At 36.0% G+C, this 26,471-nt stretch overlaps 1 protein-coding gene across 5 annotated transcripts in view; it reads left to right on the forward strand.

Moving 5' to 3' along the window:
• The window catches only part of LOC136030135 (sodium/potassium-transporting ATPase subunit alpha-B-like), a 146,455-nt gene extending 138,005 nt beyond the window's left edge, over positions 1 to 8,450 (forward strand). For all 5 annotated transcript variants that reach the window (XM_065708828.1, XM_065708830.1, XM_065708827.1 and 2 more), the window contains exon 16: positions 8,197 to 8,450. In XM_065708828.1, the coding sequence (XP_065564900.1) occupies positions 8,197 to 8,317 (121 nt within the window). In that variant the 3' untranslated portion in view covers positions 8,318 to 8,450. The remainder of the gene's footprint in view (positions 1 to 8,196) is intronic.
• The last annotated feature ends 18,021 nt before the right edge of the window (positions 8,451 to 26,471 follow it).

Below are 26,471 nucleotides of genomic sequence, written 5' to 3' on the forward strand. Positions count from 1 at the left end.
TTTAAGAATTCCAATAGTTATCCAGGACTTCCTGGGCTCAGGCTTATGTGGTTTCAAGAATTTCACTGGGCAAGTCTTATCAAAAATTGGCTGTACAACCCCCATCGTACGATCAAATGCACCAGAAGCGTCATCTTGCATATCCATAATCTCACGAACATAAATGGTACTCAACTCTTCACCAAACCTCTGTAAATTCACCTTTTTTAACGACCTAGTCTTCAATTTTTTTATTTTGTTTCTTTTTTTTTGTTTTTATTTTATTCGTCCACAAGGTACCGCTCCAACAACTAGGAAAGGGTCCGAACAAGGGTATAGAATAACATCGGCATAACTATGGTCCAGATACTTAAAACCAACAAAAATATTATCAATGAGAGTGGCTGAATGACTCGTAACACGTGTTGGAATATTTACTAGGGGGAAAAGATCATGAGCAACCATCAAATTAAAAAAAAAAAAAACTCACTCCATTCAATGTAAGCAGATCAAAGTTGAAATCACCCATACAAATTAAATCTAAGCCTGTCCGAGACACCGCACGCACAAGTTGATCTAACCCACGCTCAAATTCTTCCCTGCTAGCACTCGGTGGCATAAACACAACACTAATCAAAAATTTACTACTTCCCATATCTAATTCCAGACTAAAATTTGTCTTCTTACCCTCTATCCAAACATCAATATCATTTCTTACTTGGTATGTCAACGACTTAGAAATCAAACACGCAATTCCCCCTCTATGAGGTGACGTCCGGTTTTTAATCTTTAAATTATGATCTAGAAAAGAGTACAATGAGAGAGCGCTTTGCTGACTCAAAAAACTTTCACATATACCAATAAAACTAATTTTACCTTGAGAATCAGAGAGAAATTGCAACACATTCTCATAACACATGGTTAGGTGACGATTCCGGGCACATGAATGCAGTAAATTGGCTTCATTGGGGTATAACTGCGAACATTGAACATAAGCAGTGTTTCTCAACTGTTGAAGTCTAACTTGGTTCATACATGGCTCAATATCAGTTGCTATTTGTGCCGACAAAACCTGTTCAAGGAGAAAAGATCGGCTCATTAAATCATCTAGTATAGACGCAGCGAGAGTGAATGAAGTCTCGAACCAAAACAAATCTCTCTAAATAAAAAGAAACAGTAAAAAAGAAAAAATACTTTCTTCATGCTGCGTAGTCAGATTATTCAATCGGAGACGGTACATTAATCAAATCAGAAGATGAGAGGTCAGTCACAAACATTTTGCTATTCATAATGCGAGATATTGTCTTACGAGTGTCTACACCAGGTAACTGCTTTACCCCATAAAATACAAGACTATCAAGCAATGACTCTTGATCATAATCATGAAGCTTTTTTTCTATTTGACTAATTCTCTCCTCCATATTTTCAATTTGGGTTCTCAGATTATTTAGAGCCTGATCAATTTTTGCAAGCTTTGGATTAAACTCGAGCGTGACTGAATCATAAACCTGGCTGACTATCAGTTCAGTATCCTCTTTCAGTGACCTTGGATCATTGAACTTTTCAGTCACTTTCTTTTTTAAATTTTCCAGCAGATCACTTTTTGTCTTCTCCAGCTGGGCTTCAGTTGCAACTAATTGCTCGTAAATCTGGGCGATACTTGAAGAAACCGAGTTAGACCCTAATTTATCACTTGCTTTCAGGGCTAAAAAATTCTTAGAAAGAGTTTCGTAAGTTCCACGAATGCTTTTTCAGCAGCAGGCTCGGATGAATCTGTTGTTTTAAATGTCGTTGTATTCTTGAAGATTCGCATCTATTAACCTAAATTCATCATGACTACCGTAACAAAACACCAGATAAGGAGGCTCTCCTGCGCGAATCCCTTCCTATTTTCATAATTCTTACGGGCCATAGGGGGTAGTTCTTTAATTTAGCTAGCGCAACATCAAACTGCTTGAAACACTGCATAATTTACAGTATCTTATTTTTAGAAGTCGATAAATGGAGCAAAAAGACTTATCTTTAAGTAAGGGCTGAGCCTCACTAATGCATCCAAGTGGATTCCAATCCAACCTTTGTAAAGTCGGCCTAAAAGACTTTCCTGCGTATCGCTTAGCAGTGCAGGTTAACATAGAGGGCCTACAATTTGCCAACTCCACAATAAATAATCCTCCAAAAAACTTCAGTCCCAATTTGCAAAACTTATATCGGTAATTGAAAACTACTTCGTAAAAACACATTTAATTCAAAGCAGTAGCTAGCTCAGAGCATGAACAATGTAAAAAGATAATCCAATTAGTTTATATGTTGTAACCTTGAAAACTAGTTCAGAACTGATGGCCAACAATGCCCATAAAGTTTTATAATAGTTCGAAGGATTGGAAAGTTGTGACGATTGCTAAACGGACATGGTGTAATTTACTGAGGACAAGAGAGTACCCTAGAATTTACTATCAGGAGTATGTAAAACAAGACCAGTTGAAAGTAGAAGCTAGCTTGATGGGTTATCGTTAGCTCTCTACTCTTAGGGAAGAAATAAAGTTAAGAGTAGCCAGGTCTTTTTCATTGTCTCCGCGATCTCTGCTTAAAAACAAACAAAAAACATCAGATCCTTGCTTTGCTATTAGTCACTAATATTATGTATTTTACCCCAGAAACTTGTGTATTTTTAGAGCGCAAAAATCTGGCGATTGTGAAAAAATCTACATTCACCCAGAAACCAGTTTTTAGTTTACCCCCCTGCCCACTAGATTTCTAGGTGCGCCCCTTCGTAAAAACATCTCTCTTAAGCCGCATCTCAAAGATAACATTCTTTTTCCAATAATTATCAGTAGCAAATACTGTTATTTCAAAAGCTTTTTTTGCGAATTTTGTCATGTTTTGTAGATACTTCTAGATCTTAACAACTATAAAGCAACTATTAAGGCTGACACTAAAAACTTCAAGTTTCTATCACCTAAACTGAAAAGATTAAGCTTTCCTTGTCAAATTAGTTGGGACTTGAGTTAAGCAAGACAGGGAGCAATAGGCCTTCAAAACATCTTTAGGTAATAACGCAAAACCCCGGATGGAGTCAAAATTGTTATTGATGTCAGGTTTATGAAAATCCTGTTTTTGTCTTAATGGAAAGGACTTTCTAAAGATTCCATGACACTCCCACATGGAATTTTTATTCTGTAGATAGTGGCCTCCAAAGTGGCTTCCAAATATTTTAAGTGATGTTTTTTACACATGATGAATTTAATTATTGTTAAACAAGTTTAAGTTATATTAAGATCACTCCCCTTTTAGGGGCTGCTAAACTGTTCATAGTAAAGAACTATGCGTAAAATGCGACCTGTGATAATAGTAGTCGAAACTCTAGAACAAAGAGTTTCGATAATACCTTATAAATAAAAAGTATTGGCTTTTTACTTGGATTAAATAAAAAAAAGTTTTTGACTGAAAGTAAAGAGCAACATTAAAACTTAAAACGAGCAGAAACCACTCCAATTATGAAAGGGGCTGTTCCTTCCTCAATGCCCCACTCTTTAAACTAAAGTTTGACTCTTTCTCTGAACTCTACTTTTTAAAACAGTAAAAACTTTAGCGTAAAGAGAGGGGCATTGAGGAGGAAACAGCCCCTGTCGTATACGGAGTAACTTCTGTTCGTTTTAAGTTTTAATGTTGCTCCTGGGGGGCCCGTTAATTCGGAAAAAATGAAGTATTTTTAACCTACGAACGGTTGATCAGATCTTAATGAAATTTGATGTTTGGAAGGATATCGTGTCTCAGAGTTGTTATTTTAAATCCCGACCGGATCTGGTGACAATAGGTGGGAGTTGGGAGGGGGAAACCTAAAATCTTGGAAAACACTTAGAGTGGAGGGATCGGGATGAAACTTGGTGGGAAAATAAGCACAAGTCCTAGATACATGATTGACATAAGCGGAACGGATCCGCTCTCTTTGGGGTAGTTGGTGGGGGGGGGGGTAATTCTGAAAAATTAGAAATAATGAGGCGTTTTTAACTTACGAACGGGTGATCAGATCTCAATGAAATTTGATATTTAGAAGGATATCGTGTCTCAAAGCTCTTATTTTAAATCCCGACCGGATCTGGTGACATTGGGAGGAGTTTGGGGAGGACCTAAAATCATGGAAAACGCTTAGATTGGAGGGATCGGGATGAAACTTGGTGGGAAAAATAAGCAGAAGTCTTAGCTATGTGATTGACATAATTGGAACGGATCCGCTCCATTTTTTTTTTTTTGGGGGGGGGGGGTTAATTCTGAAAAATTAGAAAAAAATGACGTATTTTTAACTTGCGAAGGAGTGATCGGATCTTCATGAAACTTCATATTTAGAAGGACCTTGTAACTCAGATCTCTTATTTTAAATCTCAATCGGATCCAGCGTCATTGGGGGGGGGGACAGTTGGGGGGGACCGGAAATCTTAGAAAATACTTAAAGCGGAGAGGTCAGGATGAAACTGGATGGGAAGAATAAAAACCTGTCTAAGATACGTGACTGACATAACCAGACCGGATCTGCTCTCTTTGGTGGAGTTGGTGGGGGGGGGGGGTAATTCGGAAAAATGAGGCATTTGTTACTTACGAGGGGGTGACCAGATCTTAATGAAATTTGATATTTAGAAGGATCTTGTGCTTTAAAGCTCTAATTTTAAATTTCAACCAGATCCTGTGACATTGGGGGGAGTTCGAGGGGAAAACCGGAATTCTTGGAAAACGTGAAAATTGGGGTATTTTTACCTCACGAATAGCTGATCGGATCTTAATGAAACTTGATATATATAAAAGGATCTTATGTCTCAGATGCTCCAGTTTTGACTTGAATTTGATCAGGGGACATAGGGGGTTGGAGGAGGGAAACAGAAATCTTGGAAAACGCTATAAGTGGAGAGATCGGGATAAAACTTGATAGGAAGAATAAGGACAAGTTCTAGATACGTGATTGACATAATTGGAACGGATCCGTTCTCTTTGGAGGAGCTGGGGAGTGTTAATTTGGAAAAATTAGAAAAATTGACGTGTTTTTGACTTAAGAACGGGTCATGAAATTTTTTATTTAAAAGGAATTCATGTTTCAGAGCTCTTCTTTCAAATTCCGACCAGATCTGCTGACACTGGGGGGAGTTGGAGGGGGAAATCTCGGAAAACACTTGGAGTGGAGGAATCGGAATGAAGCTTGGTGGATAGAATAAGCAAATGTCCTTTATACGTGATTGACGTAACCGTACCGGATTCACTCTTTTTGGGAGAGTTGGGGGGGTTCAGTGATTTGGTTAGTTTGGTGCTTCTGGACGTGCTAGGACGATGAAAATTGGTAGGCGTGTCAGGGAGCTGCACGAATTGACTTGATAAAGTCGTTTTCCCAGATTCGACCATCTGGGGGCTAAAGGAAGAGGAAAAATTAGAAAAAATGAGGTATTTATAAATTACGAGTGGGTGATTGGATCTTAATGAATTTTGATATTTAGAAGGACATCGTGACTCAGAGCTCTTATTTTAAATCCAGACCGGCATTAAGCCTCTGAATCTTCCTTTTAAATCAATCTATTGATTCTTAGAATTTTGTTAGAGCTCATACCATATGAGCTCTTGGCTCTTAGCTCTTCTTGCCTCGTCAGAAGTGCTATATGAGCTCTTAGTTCTTGTTTTTATTTAATTTATGAAAGTTTTTGAATTAATGCATGTTTTGATTTTTGCTCTCCGCGAATGAAATATTAAAATCAAATTTGCATATTAATTTATTTTTTTGGCTAAAGGGCTTTCTCATAGTTTTGATCGGACGATTTTGAGGAAAAAAGGAACAGGGGAGTAGGCCTAGTTACCCTCCAATTGTTTTGGCTGCTTAAAAAGGCAACTCGAACTTTATTTCAGTACGAACGTTTTTATTAGAAAAAATATACATGACTTACGAATTAACTTACGTAACGAACTTCTATGTTCGAATGTTTTTATTCTGTATATGAGAGGGTTTGCCCCCTCATCAATACCTCACTCTTTACGCTAAACCTTAAAGTTTGTCCCAATTCCTTTATGATGACCCCTGAATCACAAAGGCCGTAGAATAAACAGTTGAAATTAATAAAATTGCTCTAAAGTAAAGAGCGAGTTATTAGGAGGAGGTGAACCCCTCATATGCGTAATAATTTCTGTTCTTTTTAAGTTTTAATGCTGCTCCTTGCTTTCAGTTGAAAAAAACCTTTTCATGTTTATTTTCTCATTGTATAAAAAAATGCTAAAGGATCTTGCGCCCCCTTCACGGAAATTCTCTTCCCCCATGACAAATTCCTCCATGGAAAGTTCCCCCGTGTAAATCCCTACCATCAAGTCATCCCCCTCCAACCAAAAAAATCCCCTTACAGTATTTGTACACTTCCAAATAATCATTACTATATGTAAACACTGGTCAAAGTTTGTAACTTGCAGCCCCTCCCAATCGGGACTGTGGGGGAGTAAGTCGTCCCCAAAGACATAGTTATTAGGTTTTTCGACTATGCTGAATAAAATGGCTATCTCAGAATTTTGATCCGGTGACCTTGGGAAAAATTAGCGTGGGAGGGGGCCTAGGTGTCCTCCAATTTTTCGGTCACTTAAAAAGAGCACTAGAACTTTTAATTTACGTTAGAATGAACGCTTTCGCGACATTCTAAGACCACTGGGTCGATACGATCACCCCTGGGGGAAAAAACAACAAACAAATTTCCACATTTTTACAGATAGGAGCTTGAAACTTCTACAGTAGGGTTCTCTGATACGCTGAATCTGATGATGTGAGTTTTGTTAAGATTCTATGACTTTTAAGTGGTGTTTCCCCCTATTTTCTAAAATAAGGCAAATTTTCTCTGGCTCGTAACTTTTGATGGGTAAAACTAAACTTGATTGAACTTATATAAATTAAAATCAGCATTAAAATTTGTATCTGGATTGTCGACAGGATGTCTGAAAAATACCCAAGGAACAGCTAAGGAAGATCATTGGAAGCTTTCAAGGCGTGTGGTCAGTAATGGTCGATTAATATTTGTCTATATCCAAGGTTCTGGCCAGCCGTCCTGGCCGAGTTGGTTGGTGCGCTGGATTTGGGATCCTTTGTCTGTGAGGACGCGGGTTCGAATCCCAGTGTACCCAATTCTTCAGTTGGGACGGGGGTCAGTGGCGTGACTCTGTAAGCTTAGTCAGAGTCGACCCAGCTCTAAATGGGTACCTGGAGAAATCTGGGGAAGGTAAACAGGAAGGGTGTGTGAAAGCACAGGATGGCTGGCCCCCAACCCCCCATTGCACTTCCTGGCTGAAGAGCCAAGAAACGGAGATCAGCACCGCCGGTAGGGACTGTAAAGTCTAATGCCGTATCCTTTACCTTACCTTATATCCAAGGTTGTACAGATTGTCATGGCTATCCTGTCAAGGTTTACAGGATATCTGTGAAATATCCCAGGAACAGCCAGGTTGTCACATGATGGTGGTTAGAGTAGCTTCAGCCCTATAGAAGCCCAAAGATTATCCAGATTTTCGATCCATTTATATGAATAATATTTTACGTATCCATCTATCTAAAGCTCTATAGGGCCTAAGTTTGGATCTATTCTACAATACTAAGGTAATTAAGTTGAAAACTTCAGGGGATATTGTAGGGAATGTTGGGCTAAATTAAAAAATAGTTTTTTCTAATAAATCGAACAGAAATTGTTCTGTATCTACGTTAATTACCCCTACTTGTTTCTCAACCTATCACTCTTTATGCTAAAGGCTTAATTCGCCAATATTTCAAGAATGAAGGCTCTAGCGCAAGGGCAATTGGAATAGGATAAAAACTGTTATTCCAAATGTATCACAAACAGAGACTTTATTGATGAAAATTTGCATTTAGCAATAAAATCTTCGGGTCAAACGTTATAAAAGGTAATCGATAAGTGGAAAACTTGCAACTGCCAGCTAGATATATTCGTTTCACTCAAACATATTTTTAGCAAAGCACTAGTAAAACTTGGGAACAGAGCCGGGGATGCGGAAGGAAGGGGGAGGGGACCGCCTCAAATACCGAATAGTTTAGTTTCGTTGTAGTTTCAATGTCACTCTGCAATTAAGTTTGAGACAACTCGCTCGTTTTTTCACTTAGCCGCATGCAAGAACTTTATTTTTATAAGTCAATTTATGGCTCAAGAACGCAAAGTTTGTAATGATTTATTAACCTTTCGATTCCCTTTCTTTTTCTAGGTTGAGTTGGTGGTTTCCTGCTCTTCCATTCGCTATTTTTATATTAGTTTATGATGAATCCAGAAAGCTAATTATGAGACGTAATCCTGGAGGATGGGTCGAACGAGAAACATATTATTAGAAATCATAGCAGCTTTTGATATTCAAGTTTAGACATGTCTTGTGTTTCAAGCGATAACTATTTTATACATTATTTTTGTTGCAATGGTTTTGTACTTCCTAAATGAAGATTTAAATAAAATCAGTTAATTACATTTGATTTATCAAAATGAAGTTAAGCATTTTGTTTGCCACAAAATGCCAATTAGATTAATTACTAAAAAAATTGTTAAATTTAATGAACTTTCTAGGCATTAGGCTGTCACCGCCGACCACAACAAACGGAGAGACGAAAATCCCATCCTGTTAATACTGAGGCGTTGTTATTAGCTATGGATAAAGGCCAGAGTTAGCGAAGGGTGGCAACAAAAAATTTAATGAAGACCGAGCATGATAAATATATTTAAAATATAGCATATTTATTTATTAGAAAACCCTTCATACAAAGAACAAGAAGACGTAGCAATAATAATGATAAAAAAAAATTAAGAATAAACATTAAAGATGAAAATTAATCATTTCATTAAGTTCAAACAAAATACATTACAAGTTCAACAGATTACTATGTTAGTACCGATGTCCAAAGACGACTCAGTTTTAATAAACGGGAATTATACATAGAAAATTGTTTTTCCACGATAGTAATGGCAGTAACTTTTTCACCAATATTGAATTATCTCATAAGATAGAATTGCGGGTCCATGTACAAAAACAGGAATTATATTTTATGAAACGGAATAAAACTGGACGGAGTTTTAAATTGTCTTAATTTGTAAATAGTTTCCGAATACAGATAATGCGATAAGGCAACGAAATTCAAAAGTTTCTAAAGGAGACAACGGTTGAATTGTATCTTATTCGGAACCAAAAATGCATGTGATAGCCCGACTTGGCGTTCAATGTGAGCTTAGAAGAAGTCGTGTTAGGTCTATCCACGAGCCAATTGGGAGACCAAAGATAACATATAACATATATTGCCATGTTCTTTAATTCATTCTAACCTGATCTTTTGGTTCTCAGTGGTAAAGCGTTTACCAGAAATTTGTAGCTATGGGAATAATGCTGGAAATGTTTTTTTCTAAATGGCTGATCACTTTTACCAAACATAACAGTAGGTTAAGTTTTATAATAAAATTTTACACTTACCACGATCAATTTGGCATGCTTGTTTCCCATTTCGACTTGCGTTTAGTACCTCGAAATGCAAATTGTTCAGTACCTCTTTACTAAAATCATCCTTGAATAATCTTTTGAATTTACAGACCTGTTGCATTTTGCAAAATTGGATAACTTTGTTGATTTATAGATTAAATATCTTATACTTTATGAAAAGTTTTAATCTTCCTCATTTATCTTCTTTTTTTCGTCCTCTTTTTTCTTATATTTCCTTTTTCAATGCTAGCGTGGTGCTGGAACATCATAGAGAGCTGTTTAAGGGCCAATTTTCAGGGAAATTGTTTCAACTGCGTTCTTTTACAATTAAAAAAAAAATACTAAAAATAAAATCCATTTCCTAACAGAACACCGCATCTTCCAATACAATATGATGTGATATTGCGCATGATGTCATATTCGAGTGACTCTTCTGCCTGATTCCCTTGGGTTCGTTCTTTAGTATATCTATTTGAGAAAAGGCAGAAATATTTTTCCTGTGTGTAATCTATATATATCTATATATATAAAAATAAGTTGTCTGTCTGTCAGGTGACGTCATGTTTCTGTGTCGACTGACGTCATGAAGTTAGTTGTCGTCATTTTTGCTATGACGGAGACGTCATTAACGGTATTTAAGACATTTGTTCACGGAAAAATGTTTAATTGTAAAATGACTGAAGAACCTACAATGGCAACAGCCGAGGAAGCTGCTCAAAGAGTTTATGCCAAAAAACTTGCTGCTGATAGAGAAAGTAAGAAAAGAAAGCGTTCCGAGGAATCACAAGAACAGCAAGAAAACAGGCTTGCAGCTGATAGAGAAAGTAAGAAAAGAAGGCGTGCCGGGGAATCACAAGAACAGCAAGAAAACAGGCTTGCGGCTAAAGAACGCAAAACCGCGCAGTTAGATGAAAATCCACCTGGACAGCGAGAGTCAAAACATATCAAAATTGAAAATGATAGCGATGATGATTGGGTTCGGGATTTTGACTTGGATAAGGTCATCAATGCCTACCAGATTTAAGTTAAAAAAAACAAAGGTTCGTCGATATGTACTTCATAGTGACGCTGAAAATAAAGAAGAAAAAAAAACTGAAAAAATGTAAAAAACTAAAAAAAACTAAAAAGAAAAAACACTCAAAGATAAATTACACACCGGGACACAAATGACGACCGACACAGAGGGAATATAAATGACGACCAGGAATCTCAAAGAAAAATTACAGACTGGGACACCCGGACACAAATCACGACCGGGAATATAAATGACGACCGAGACGCAGGGACACAACTACAACGGGGACGCCGGGGGCACAGGCAGGATATAGAATTGACGACTGAGACACAGGGATTGTTTGAATAGAAATTACAGACCGGGACACCGGGACACAAATGACGACCGGGACACAGGGAATATAAATGACGATCGGGACACTCAAAGAGAAAATACAAACTGGGACACAAGGACACAAATGACGACCGGGACACAGGGAATATAAATGCTATTTATATGCACAGACAATGGGACAGCGAAGAATATTGCATGTTCGCATGTTTTACGTAGTTAAAAATATATATTTATATCTATCTCTATTCACAGGTGGGACACAGGGACACAGCTACAATGGCGCGTAACTAATATGGCGCGTAACGACTTACGCGCGCGGGGGGGCTTGGGGGGACGCGAAGCGCCCCACCAACTAGGTGTTGGGGTGGCGCGAAGCGCCACCCCAACAGCTAGTATATATATATAAATAAGTTGTATGTTTGTTTGTTTGTACGCATATGACGTTATTATAAGTATGTAATATATCATTGGTCAACTGCTCTCCATAAGCGAGACGGAAATAACGACGAAGACCACACTGCCTTTCCATTACAAACACCAAAAACAAGAAGAAGAATAGGGAATTTCTTAATAAAGTGGGAAACAAATTAGAATGAATATTTTGGCCCTATGTCCAGGAGCCGTCCTCAGCAATACAAATAAGAAAAAACAACTTACAAGAGGATAAAATCAATAAAACTAAAATGAACAGTTTTTCAAAACAGTCCTAGCATCCTTACCTCAGCGAAGATCAACCAGGACTGATAAATAAATCGTTATGAAACGAGGCAATTCATTGAAATGAAAGAAAATGATTTAAAAACACGTAAAGCCAGCCTAGTTTTTTTCGTAAGCTTTTTTCGCTACTAGCAACTTTACAATAAAAAAAAGGCTAATCTTCTCGCCAATATAAAACCAGATAATTTGCGTGACGAACTGTAGTAAGGAGCGACCCGGCTCAATAGTAACCAAAACTCTAAAAATGGAATTTTTATACCAATAGCTGCATCAAAAGGATCTCATTTTAATGCTGATTTTAGATATATAAGTTTTATCAAGTTTAGTCTTACTCATCAAAAGTTACGAGCCTGGGAAAATTTGCGTTATTTTAGAAAATAAGGGGAAACACTCCCTAAAAGTCATAGAATCTTAACGAAAATCATTCCATCAGATTCAGCGTATCAGAGAACCCTACTGTAGAAGTTAACAGCTCCTATCTACAAAAATGTGGAATTTTGTATTTTTTGCCAGAAGGCAGATCACGGATGTGTGTTTATTTGTTTGTTGGTTTGTTGTTTGTTTTTTTTTTGTTGTTTTTTTTGTTTGTTTTTTTTCCAGGGGTGATCGTATCGACCCAGTTGTCCTAGAATGTAGCGAGAGGGCTCATTCTAACAGAAATGAAAAGTTCTAGTGCCCTTTTAAGTGACCAAAAACTGGAGGGCACCTAGGCCCCCTCTCACGCTAATTATTTTCCCAAAGTCAACGAATCAAAATTCTTAGATAGCCATTTTATTCAACGTCGACGAAAAACCTTATAACTATGTCTTACGGGACGACTTACCCCCCACAGTCCCCGTGGGAGGGGCTACAAGTTACAAACTTTGACCAGTGCTTACATATAGTAATGGTTATTGGGAAGTGTACAGGCGTTTTCAGGAGGATTATTGGTTTGACGAGGGGTTGAGAAGAGGGGGATTTGCTGGGGGGAACTTTCCATCGAGGAATTTGTCATGGATGAAGAAAATTTCAATGAAGGGAGCGCAGGATTTACTACCCTTACTTAAAAAAACAATGAAAAAATAAATATGAAAAAGTTTTTTCAGCTGGAAGTAAGGAGCAGCATTAAAACTTAAAACAACAGAAATTATTACCCATATAAGGGGCTCACCTCCTCCTAATACCTCGCTCTTTACGCTAAAGTATTTTTAGTAATTTCAACTATTTATTCTACGACTTTTGTGATTCAGGGGTCATTCTTAATGAATTGGGACAAAATTTAAGCTTTAGTGTAAAGAGTGAGGTACTGACGAGGGGGCGAACCCCCCTCATATATGTAATAAAAACATGAGAATACAAAAGTTCTTTACATAAGCTAATTTATAAGTTACGTATATCTTTTACTAATAAAAAGATTCGTAAAAAATTAAAAGTTCTAGTTGACTTTTTAATTAACCAAAAATCGGAGGGCAACTAGGCTTCCTCCCCAGCTCTTTTTTTCTCAAAATCATTCGATCAAAATTAGGAGAAAGCCACTCAGCCAAAAAAAATATGCAAATTTCGTTTTAATTATTTCTCTGCGGAGAGCCAAAATCAAAACATGCATTGATTCAAAAACGTTCAGAAATTAAATAAAAAAAAAAGTTTTTTCAACTGAAAGTAAGGAGCGACATTAAAACTTAAAACTACCAGAAATTACTTCGTATATAAAAGGGGCTGCTTCCTTATCAACGCCCCGCTCTTTACGCTTTTTTACTGTTTTAAAAAGAAGAGTTGAGAGAAAGAGTCAAACTTTAGCGTAAAGAGTGGGGTGTTGATGAGGAAGCAGCCCCTTTCATATCCGAAGTAATTTCTGGTCATTTTAAGTTTTAATGCCGCTCCTTACCTTCAGTTAAAAACTTGTTTTGTTTTTTTATTTATCTCCACAAAGATCCGTCCATTATTATAACTAAAGCAGGTAAAAAAAATTCTTTGGTTGTCATGGATACGAAAGATTACGACACAAAAATTTATGCACATCCAAATGGCAAAACTACATACAAAACAAGAACCCACGATCACACTGATCAGTTTGCTAACAAAATTATAAAAGAATTAATAGATCTAAGACAAAATGGTAAACTTATTCCACAATTATATAATAAATTTTTCCCCCGAGGCAGCTTTTGTCCAAAATTTTATGGTCTACCAAAATTACATAAGCAAGGCATTCCTTTAAGGCCAATTGTAGCTTGTACAACAGCCCTCGTCTCCAACATTGGAAAATGGTTATGTACAGACTTCAAACCTTAGCTTTTTTCTCAAAAATCTTAAATATGTAATTCGGTTGATTTAGTTGAAAACTCAAAAACGTAAATATTTCAAAAAATACGATTATGAGTAGCTTTGACATTGTGTCTATGTACACAAATATTAATGTAGCAGATTCTGAGAAATTATCAGAAAATAAAATATATGAAAATTATGACTTAATAGAAGTTTCGGCAACAGGATTAGATTGTGATGTTTTAATGACCTTGGTTAAACTCACTAACAAGTATTCAATGTATTTCCAATTCCGTAATTCTTTCTACCAACAAATAAATGGCTTACCCATGGGTGCGCCTCTCTCCGGGTTACTGGCGAATATTTATGTAGAGTATATTGAAAATTGGGCATTAAATTCATATTTTTTTAAACATATCTTTTGGGGACGTTACATGGATGACGTAATTTCACTTTGGAATTATGAGGAAAATGAACTAAGGGGTTTTTTAGATCACCTTTATACATATGATAGGAATTTACAGTTTACCTTAGAAATTGAAATTGCAAATAAAATCTCATTCCTAGGTGTTCTAATTATTCGTAACTTATATAAACTCAATTTTACTATTTACAGAAAACCAACACAAAACAATAGATATTTATATTTTGAATCAATCCACCACCCCCCCTACAAGTTAAAAGAGGTATCGTAATATCTCTCGTCGATCGTGCCCTAAACAATTATTCTGATTCCTACATCACAGCTGAACTAGACTTTATCAGGGACATACTTTTTGGAAATGGGTATCCCCTTTTATTTATTAATAATACAATTAACCGTAGAGTGAAAAGTCACTCCCATAATCAGCGATAATTTACCATGTGATAATCCCGATAAGCCCCAAAACATAATTTACCTCCAATATATCCCAAAAATCATTAGAAATTTATAAAAGTATGCACGAAAAATAATCTGCATGCTGTATTTACCAATAATTTGAGAGTCATAAATCTCCTAAATTCTGGTAAAGATAAGACTCCAGTTACTTGCCAAAGAGGTGTCTATCAAAACCATGCGACTATGGCAAATTCTGTGTAGGGAGAACCCACCAGAATTTCGAGAAACGCCTACAACAACATAAAGATGATATCACCAAAGCTCTGAATTATAATATTACTTCTGTTTCTTTTGATTCTGTTTTAAGCAGCCATGTTTTCGAAAATCCTAGCCACAAAATACTTTTTGAAGAATCCGCCATTGTTAGCAATGATCTAGGCATAAAGCAAGTAGTTTGAGAAGCAATTGAAATCAGACTTAAGATTTATAATAATATTCCTTAAATAGGGATTTAGGAGAATATTCACTGACTGCTCTGTACACAAATCAAACAGTTCGTGGTAACGAACTGTAGTAAGGAGCGACCCGGCTCAATAGTAACCGAAACTCTAAAAAATGGAATTTTGATACCAATAGTTACATCAAATAATCCTATTTTAATGTTGATTTTAAATATATAGCTTTCATTACGATTAGTCTTATCTATCAAAAGTTACGAGCCTGAGAAAATTTGCCTCATTTTATAAAATAGTGGAAACCATTCCTTAAAAGTCATAAAATCTTAATGAAAATCACACCATCAGATTCAGCGTATCAGAGAACCTTATTGGAAGTTTCAAGCTCCTATCTCCAAAATGCGGAATTTCGTATTTTTTGCCAGAAGACAAATCACGAATGCGTGTTTATTTGTTTTTGTGTTTTTTTGGGGGGTTTTCTTAGGGTTGATCGTATCGACAAAGTGCGCCTTGAATGTCACGAGAGGGCTCATTCTAACGGAAATTAAAAGTTCTAGTGCCCTTTTTAAGTGACCAAAAATTGGAGGGCTCCTAGGCCCCCTCCCACGCTCATTTTCCCCCAAAGTCACCGGATCAAAATCCTGAGATAGCCATTTTATACACCATAGCTGAAAAACCTAATGACTATGTCTTTGGGGGCGACTTACTCCCCCACAGTCCCCGTGGGAAGGGTTGCAAGTTACAAACTTTGACCTGTGTTTTCATATAGTAATGGTTACTGAGAAATGTACGGACGTTTTCAGGGGGATTTTTTTGGTTTGGGAGGGAGAGTTGAGGTGAGGGGGGCTACGTGGGAGGACCTTTCCATGGAAAAACTTCTCATGGGGGAAGAGACTTTCAATGAAGTGGGCGCAGGATTTTTTTCCATTATTTAAAAAATAATGAAAAAATAAATGTGAAAAGTTTCTTCTACTGAAAGTGAGGAGCAGCATTAAAACTTAAAACGAGCAGAAATTAAGGAATTGGGACGGAATTGAAGCTTTTGTGTAAAGAGTGAGGTATCGACGAGGGGTGAACTCTCTCATATACGCAATAAAAACATACAAATATAAAAGTTCGTTACGTAATTTAATTCGTAAATTATGTATATTTTTTTACTAATGAAAAGGTTCGTAAAAATGTCAAAAGTTCTAGTTGCCTTTTTAAGTAATCAAAAAATTGGAGGGCAACTAGGCTTCCTCCCTTCCTCGTTTTTTCTCAAAATCTTACGATCAAAACTGAGAGAAATCCATTTAGCCAAAAAAAAAATTATATGCAAATTTGTTTTAATTATTTATGTGCGGAGAGTCAAGATCAAAACATGCATTAATTAAAAAACGTCCAGAAATTGAACAAAAAAAACAAGTTTTTTTTGAAATGAAAGTAAGGAGCGACATTAAAACTTAAAACGAACAGAAATTACTCCGTATATGAAAGGCGCTTTTCCCCCTCAGCGCCCCGCTCTTTACTCTATAAGTGTTTTACTGTTTTAAAAGTAGGGTTAAGAAAAAGAGTAAAACTTTAGCGTAAAGAGAGAGGCGTTGAGGAGGAAAAGCCCCTTTCATGTACAGAGTAATTTCTGTTCGTTTTAATTTTTAATGTCGCTCCTTACTTTCATTTAAAAAAAAATGTTTTTTTATTTAATTTCATTAAAAATGACCTTACGAAAAATTACAAAGAACCAATAGATATTAAAACAGAACCTGTCACAAATAGACCTATAAGGTCAGCAGTGAAAAAAGCTAGGCTGGCATTAAAAATGTGTTTTTAAATCATTTTCTTTCATTTCAATGAATTGCCTCATTTCATAACAGTTTATTTATCAGTCCTGGTTGAACTTCGCTGAGGTAAGGATGCTGGAACTGTTTTGAAAAACAGTTCATTTCAGTTTTATGGATTTAACCCTTTTGTAAGTTGTTTTTTTCTTATTTGTATTGCTGAGGATGGCCCTTGGACCTATGGCCAAAATATTCATTCTAATTTGTTTCCTACTATCTTAAAAAATTCCCTATTGTTCTTCTTGTTTTTGGTGTTTGTGATGGAAAGGCAGTGTGGTCTTTGTCGTTATTAAATAAGAAAAAACTTGTTTTTTTAATCAAACAGTTCGTGGTAACGAACTGTAGTAAGGAGCGACCCGGCTCAATAGTAACCAAAACTCTAAAAAATAGAATTTTGATACCAATACATACATCAAAAGAATCGCATTTTAATGCTGATTTTAAATATATAAGTTTCATCAAGTTTAGTCTTACCCATCAAAAGTTACGAGCCTGAGAAAATTTGCGTTATTTTAGAAAATAGGAGGGAACGGCCCCTAGAAGTCATAGAATCTTGACGAAAATCACACCATCAGATTCAGCGTATCAGAGAACCCTACCGTAGAAGTTTCAAGCTCCTATCTACAAAAAAGTGGAATTTTTTTATTTTTTTGCCAAAAGGCAGATCACGGATGCGTGTTTATTTGTTTTTTTGTTGTTTTTTTTTGTTTTGTTTTTTCCCCAGGGGTGATCGTATCGACCCAGTTGTCCTAGAATGTTGCAAGAGGGCTCATTCTAACGGAAATGAAAAGTTCTAGTGCCCTTTTTAAGTGACCGAAAAAATTGGAGGGCACCTAGGCCCCCTCCCACGCTAATTATTTTACCAAAGTCAACAGATCAAAATTCTGAGATAGCCATTTTATTCAGCGTAGTCGAAAAACCTTATAACTATGTCTTTGGGGACGATTTACTGCCCACAGTCCCCGTGGGAGGGGCAACAAGTTACAAACTTTGACCAGTGCTTACATATAGTAATGATTATTGGGAAGTGTACAGGCGTTTTCAGGAGGATTTTTTTGGTTGGGGGAGGGGTTGAGAAGAGGGGAATATGCTGGGGGGAACTTTCCATCGATAGTTTGTCATTGGGGAAGAAAATCTCCATGAAGGGAGCGCAGGATTTACTAGCATTATTTAAAAAAAAAATGAAAAAATAAATATGAAAAAGTTTTTTCAGCTGGATGTAAGGAGCAGCATTAAAACTTAAAACAAACAGAAATTATTACCCATATGAGGGGCTCACCTCCTCCTAATACCTCGCTCTTTGCGCTAAAGTATTTTTAGTAATTTCAACTATTTATTATACGGCTTTTGTGATTCTGGGGTCATTCTTAATGAATTGGGACAAAATTTAAGCTTTAGTGTAAAGAGCGAGGATCTGACAAGGGGGGAACCCCCTCATATATGTAATAAAAATATGAGAATACAAAAGTTCTTTACGTAAGCTTATTTATAAGTTACGTAAATCTTTTACTAATAAAAATATTCGTAAAAAATTAAAAATTCTAGTTGCCTTTTTAATTAACCAAAAAATCGGAGGGCAACTAGGCTTCCTTCCCCGCTCTTTTTTTCTCAAAATCATTCGATCAAAATTATGAGAAAGCCATTTAGCCAAAAAAAATGCAAATTTCGTTTTAATTATTCCTCTGCGGAGAGCCAAAATCAAAACATGCATTGATTCAAAAACGCCCAGAAATTAAACAAAAAAACAAGTTTTTTTAACTGAAAGTAAGGAGCAACATTAAAACTTAAAACGACCAGAAATTACTTCGTATATAAAAGAGGCTGCTTCCTCATCAACGCCCCGCTCTTTACGCTAAAGTTTTTTACTGTTTCAAAAAGAAGAATTGAGAGAAAGAGACAAACTTTAGCGTAAAGAGCGGGGCGTTGATGAGGAAGCAGCCTCTTTTATATACGAAGTAGTTTCTGGTCGTTTTAAGTTTTAATGTCGCTCCTTACTTTCAGTTAAAAAAACTTGTTTTTTTTATTTAATTAAAAGTAAGGAGCGACATTAAAACTTAAAACGAACAGAAATTACTCCGTATATGAAATGGGTTGTCCCCTCCGCAATCCCTCACTCTTTACGCTAAAGCTTTTAATTGTTTTAAAAAGTATAATTGTGGCAAAGAGTCAAACTTACGTTTTACGCTCGTTTCACGTGTCAATGCTACTCCTTACTTTCAATTGAAAAAACGTTTTCAGGTTTATGTTTTTTTTTTTATAGTAAAGTTAGAAAATCCTGCGCCCTTTTCATTGAATTGTTCTTCCCCCATGACATATTCCTCGAAGGAAAGATCCTTCCACGTAGTTCCTTCCCCTCAACCCACTCCCCAAACCAAAACGAAGCCTCCTGAAAACGTCTATACACTTCCCAATAACCATTACTGTATGTTAACACTGGTCAAAGTTTGTAACTTGCTGCCCCTCCCCCAGGGATTATGGGGGAGTAAGTCATTCTTAAAGACGTAGTTATTATGGTTTTCAACTATGCGGAACAAAATGGCTATCTCAAAATTTTGATCCGTTGACTTTGGGAAAAAAATGAGCGTGGGAGGTGGTCTAGGTACCCTCCAATTTTTTTGGTCACTTTAAAAGGGCACTAGAACTTTTAATTTTCGTTAGAATGAGCCCTCTTGCGACATTCTAGGACCACTTGGTCGATACGATGACCCCTGGGGAAAAAACAAAAACAAACAAATAAACACCCACCCGTGATTTGTCTTCTGGCAAAAAATACGAAATTCCACATTTTTGAAGACAGGAGCTTGAAATTTTTGCTATAGGGTTCTCTGATACACCGAATACAATGACGTGATTTTCGTTAAGATTCTATGACTTTTAGGGGGTATTTCCCCCTATTTCCCAAAATAAGGCAAATTTTCTCAGGCTCGTAACTTTTGATGACGTAGACTAAATTTGATGAAACTTATAAATTTAGAATCAGCATGAAAATCTGATTCTTTTGATGTGTCTGTTAGCATCTAAATTTAGTTTTTTAGAGTTTCGTTTACTATCGAGCCGGATCGCTCCTTACTACAGTTCGTTACCACGAACTGTTTAATTAAATAAAAAAAAACAAGTTTTTTTAAATGAAAGTAAGGAGCGACATTAAAACATAAAACGAACAGAAATTACTCCGTATATGAAAGGGGTTTTACCTCATCAATGCCCCACTCTTTACGCTAAAATTTGACTCTTTCTCTTAACTCTACTTCTTAAAAGAATAAAACACTTTAGCGTAAAGAGCGGGACGTTGAGGAGGAAAAGCCCCTTTCATATACGGAGTAATTTCTGTTCGTTTTAAGTTTTAATGTTACTCCTTACTCTCATTTAAAAAAACTTTTTTTTTTATTTAATTTCTGGACGTTTTTTAATTAATGCATGTTTTGATCTTGGCTCTCCGCACATAAATAATTAAAACAAAATTCGCATATTAATTTTTTTTTTTGGCTAAGTGGCCGTCTCATAGTTTTAACCGGAAGATTGTAAGAAAAAAGGAGAGAGGGAGGAAGCCTAGTTGCCCTCTAATTTTTTGATTACTTAAAAAGGCAACTAGAACGAACATTTTCGTGTTGTACGAACATTTTACAAATGTTTTACGAACATTTTCATTAGTAAAAAATAGACGTGATTTACAAATTAACTTACGTAACGAACTTCTGTATCCGTATGTTTTTATTGCGTATATGAGGGGGTTCACCCCTCTTCGATACCTCGCTCTTTACACTAAAGCTTCAATTCTCTCCCAATTCCTTAAGAATGACCCTTGAATCACAAAGGCCGCAGAATAAATAGTTGAAATTACTAAAAATACTTTAGCGTAAAGAGTGAGGTATTACGAGGAGCTAAACCCCTCGTATGCGCAATAATTTCTTCTCGTTTTAAGTTTTAATGCTGCTCCTCACTTTCACTAGAAAACTTTTCATTTTTTTTTTAATAATGCTAACAAATCCTGCGCCCCCTTCATTAAAAGTCTCTCCCCCCATGAAAAGTATTTCCATGGAAAGATCCTCCCACGTAACCCCCCCCCCCCCCACCTCAACTGTCCCTCCCAAACCAAAAATAAATCCCCCCGAAAACGTCCGTACACTTTTCAGTAACCACTACTATATGTAAACACAGGTCAAAGTTTGTAACTTGCAACCCCTCCCACTGGGACTCTGGGGGAGTAAGTCGTCCCCAAAAACATCGTTATTAGATTCTTCGACTATGGTGAATAAAATGGCTATCTCAGAATTTTGATCCGGTGACTTTGGGGAAAAAATGAGCGTGGGAGGGGGCCTAGGTGCCCTCCAATTTTTGGTCACTTAAAATGGGCACTAGAACTTTTAATTTCCGTTAGAATGAGCCCTCTTGCGACATTCTAGGACCACTGGGTCGATACGATCACCCCTGGGGAAACAAAAAAAGACAAATCAACACACATCCGTGATTGTCTTCTTGCAAAAAAATACGAAATTCCACATTTTTGTAGATATTAGCTTGAAACTTCTACAATAGGGTTCACTGATACGCTGAATCAGACGGTGTGATTTTTGTTAAGATTGTATGACTTTTAGGGGGTGTTCTCCCCTATTTTCTAAAATGAGGCAAATTTTCTCAGGCTCGTAACTTTTGATAGGTAAGACTAATCTTGATGAAAGTTATATATATATATATATATATATATATATATATATATATATATATATATATATATATATATATATATATATATATATATATATATATATATATATATATATATATATATAATATATATATATATATATATATATATATATATATATATATATATACATATATATATATATATATATATATATATATATATATATATATATATATATATATATATATATATATATACCTATACATATATATATATATATATATATATATATATATATATATATATATATATATATATATATATATATATATATATATATATATATATATATATATATATGTATATATATATATAATCAGCATTGAAATGCGATTTTCTTATGTAACTATTGGTATTGAAATTCAATTTTTTAGAGTTTCGGTTACTATTGAGCCGGGTCGCTCCCTACTACAGTTCGTTACCACGAACAGTTTGATTCTGAAATGTGACCATTGTTTACGTGCAGTATTTGCTATTGGGAAGTATGCGTACATTTTCGGGTGGGTGGGGCTGAATTTTATGCTGCGTGGATTCTTACAGGAAGAATTTTCGATGGGGATGGAAGTCTTAGGGGGTGATCTTTTCAGGGGAAATTTTACACTGGGGGAATTTTCCAGAATTCCTATACGAAATGCTTTTTATTTGTCTTGGTTTCTCTTTGCCGACTCAATAATACAGGTGGAGATGTTAAGGGTAATTGTCTGGGGTAAATTTTCACCAGGATTGAATGTAAATTGAGAGTTTTAAAATTAAAAAAGGTGAATACAGATAATAAGGGATAAATAAGATAAATTATTTTATTTCACATAATACACATTGAAAAACTGAAAAAATAGCTGAATCGAGCTGCTGAGCTATCAGAGTTTTATAAAATTCTCTTGTAAATAAGCAGGAAATTAAACTTTTACAAAACACAATTTAAAATTTTCGCTGTCTCTCAGAACAAATTTGAAAACGTTAAACTAACACGACTGCAATGAACAAGCTTCAATACAAATGAATTCAAAATTATTTTTGTTAACCATGAGTCAAGCTGTACATTGTTCGAAATAAAATGAATTTTCCAGTTAAAAATTTTCAACTTAGCGTGGAGATTCCAAAGAAGTAGCAGAATTTAGGCTAATAGAAGCAAAAGACAAAGAAAGGATATCTCCCATACCAGAAAAAAGCGGGGAATTTCGAAGCGGGTATTTTAAATCAGCATATTACAAGAAACAAATAATAGCAGACTACTGTTATACTTTATCCCAAAACCGAGATTTCATCCGACGACTTTTGCTTTCAAAAACTATAAAATCTAACAATCAATCCATTGGAAAATTAAACGATTCTGAAGAAGCGAAAAATTTTTCAACAAATGGCTTTCCTTTTTTTTTCGTTCTAGTTCTGCCGATCTGTATATAAAGCACAGGTGTTAAATACTTAGCCTTTAGTGAGATTAAATAAAAAAAAAAAAAGTTTTTTTTAACTGAAAGTAAGGAGCGACATTAAAACTTAAAACGAACAGAAATTACTTCGTATATGAAAGAGGCTGCTTCCTCATCAACGCCCCGCTCTTTACGCTAAAGTTTGACTCTGTCTATCAATTCTTCTTTTTAAAACAGTAAAAACTTTAGCGTAAAGAGCGGGGCGTTGATGAGGAAGCAGCCTCTTTCATATACGAAGTAATTTCTGTTCGTTTTAAGTTTTAATGTCGCTCCTTACTTTCAGTTAAAAAAAACTTTTTTTTTTATTTAATTTCTGAACGTTTTTAAATCAATGCATGTTTTGATTTTAGCTCTCCGCAGAGGAATAATTAAAACGAAATTTGCATTTTTTTTTTTTTTTTGGCTAAATGGCTTTCTCATAATTTTGATCGAATGATTTTGAGAAAAAAAGAGCGGGGGAGGAAGCCTAGTTGCCCTCCGATTTTTTGGTTAATTAAAAAGGCAACTAGAACTTTCAATTTTTTCGAATATTTTTATTAGTAAGAGATTTACGTAACTTATAAATTAGCTTACGTAAAGAAATTTTGTATTCTCATATTTTTATTACATATCTGAGGGGGTTCGCCCCCTTGTCAGATCCTCGCTCTTTACACTAAAGCTTAAATTTTGTCCCAATTCATTAAGAATGACCCCAGAATCACAAAAGCCGTAGAATAAATAGTTGAAATTACTAAAAATACTTTAACGTAAAGAGCGAGGTATTAGGAGGAGGTGAGCCCCTCATATGGGTAATAATTTCTGTTTGTTTTAAGTTTTAATGCTGTTCCTTACTTCCAGCTGAAAGTACTTTTTCATATTTATTTTTTCATTGTGTTTTTAAATAATGCTAGTAAATCCTGCGCTCCCTTCATGGAGATTTTCATCCCCCATGACAAATTATCGATGGAAAGTTCCCCCAGCATATCCCCCTCTTCTCAACCCCTCCCCCAACCAAAAAAATCCTCCTGAAAACGCCTGTACACTTCCCAATAACCATTACTATATGTAAGCATTGTTCAAAGTTTGTAACTTGTTGCCCCTCCCATGGGGACTGTGGGGGAGTAAGTCGTCCCTAAAGACATAGTTATAAGGTTTTTCGACCACGCTGAATAAAATGGCTATCTCAGAATTTTGATCCATTGACTTTGGTAAAATAATTAGCGTGGGAGGGGGCCTAGGTGCCCTCCAATTTTTTTGGTCACTTAAAAAGAGCACTAGAACTTTTCATTTCCGTTAGAATGAGCCCTCTTGCAACATTCTAGGACAACTGGGTCGATACGATCACCCCTGGGGAAAAAAAACAAAAAAAAACAAAAAAACAAAAAAACAAATAAACACGCATCCGTGATCTGCCTTCTGGCAAAAAATACAAAATTCCACATTTTTGTAGATAGGAGCTTGAAACTTCTACAGTAGGGTTCTCTGATACGCTGAATCTGATGGTGTGATTTTCGTTAAGATTCTATGACTTCTAGGGGGCGTTTCCCCCTATTTTCTAAAATAACGCAAATTTTCTCAGGCTCGTAACTTTTGATGGGTAAGACTAAACTTGATGAAACTTATATATTTAAAATCAGCATTAAAATGCGATTCTTTTGATGTAGGTATTGGTATCAAAATTCCATTTTTTAGAGTTTTGGTTACTATTGAGCCGGGTCGCTCCTTACTACAGTTCGTTACCACGAACTGTTTGATCAAAGAATCTATAAAAGTTTCTTGCTTAAGCTGGTTCAAAAATAAATCCTTCCATCCAGCTTTTTTAAATTTTCTCCCACCCAAATCTTTCTGCATGAGAAAAGAAGATGAGATAGGGGGAGGGAGAGAGGAGGAGAGAGAGCTGGTGAGATTAAAGGGATACAGCACAAATTTCGAGAAAAAAACTCTTCAGGCCCGTGCACCCCCTCAGAAATTTTGCAACTATTACGATTCATTGGGTACTTGTCGGTTATTGGGAACATATTCAAGAATTACGCTTCGGTTACATCTCAGAAAACCGGTTTCATAGCTACGGAAGCAAGCGATGGATGATATAATGCATTGGACTTAAACAGAATGCATTGGAGTTGTATAATTTGGGATATATATTTCCAATTCTGGAGTGGTGGGGGTAGGTTAGGCTACGTTAGGTTGGGTTTGGTTTCCATAATTTGTTTGTAAAGTATTATTTTATCTTCATGTTTTGTTATTTTTCATTAGGATTAGACTAAGTTCACTTTTTGGGTGTTTTTCCAATGACCAAAAAGTACCATTCCCCGTATAATTTCTCCACAATTCCCAAAATATCTATTTATATTTTGTGTACTTTTCGAATTTATGCGCGCGAATTATAAACTCGTTACGGTTTTTCAGAATTTTGTCACTGTTATTACCTTTCTAAAGATAGTTTTGCAGAGTAAACCTAAAGATAGCACGACGTAAAGTTTCATTGTTTAGACCAAATACCGTTTGCAGTCATAATTTGACGAATTAGAATTACCTGGGCTGCCATTTTCTGGTATTTATTTCAAAAAAAAATTTCTTTTTTATACATATAGTACTCGGAGTCCGGGCCACGGCACCCGACACGCGGCAAGCTTCTATTTACTTGATTGATTGTTGTTGTCACTTGTCTTCTAACCAAAGGTAATGTGGTTATCTATCTGAGTGATCCTTGTCGTAGCCAGTTATTTAATTTGGGACAGGTCAGTGGCGTGACTCTGTAAGCTCAGCCAGAGTCGACCCAGCTCTAAATTGGTACCCGGAGAAATCTGAGGAAGGTAACCAGGAAGGGTGCACAAAAGCACAGGATGACTGGCCCCCAGCTCCTACGGCACCTTCTGGCTGAAGGGCCATGGAACGGAGATCAACATCGCCGTTCTGGACCTTGAGGGTCTAGTTTCGTCTTACTTACGTTTTTGCTTACACAGGTAATGTGAACACCTTCTTGATGTCAAGGTGTAATCATAGGATAGATAAAACCACACTGGAAAAAATACCAATTCTTACTTAAAGTTGTGAGCTACCTAGTTCGTTTTTGAGGCCAGAAATGCCAGTATACCAGTTTTCAAAAAAGAACGATCTGGCTTAATTATGTGTTTAAATAAGTCATTAACAACAAAGTGGTTCCACCACTCATCCCTTCTGAAATAGCTAAGTTATGGATTTTTTTTTTAATTAATGGGCAGCAAATGTGGGAAATGGGATGAACAAAATAACTCATTCCTTCATAACATCGAAATTTGCATTTGCCATACAATCTTTAAGTACTTCATCAATTTAACTACTACTGGAAATTATATTCTCAGTTAATACGATTTAATTGAAGTCAATTTTTGAGGAGATTTAGCCCTTCTGATTCTTGCTGTTGCATGTTTGGTCTTGTTAAGTTTGATGGTTCAGGTAATTGGGCAGAAATTTCTTTTTATTCAAACGAGTTATCATTTTAAGGAATTGCAAATTTGCATATTCTG

Source organism: Artemia franciscana, chromosome 8, assembly GCF_032884065.1.
Source record: "Artemia franciscana chromosome 8, ASM3288406v1, whole genome shotgun sequence".
Taxonomy (NCBI): domain Eukaryota; kingdom Metazoa; phylum Arthropoda; class Branchiopoda; order Anostraca; family Artemiidae; genus Artemia; species Artemia franciscana.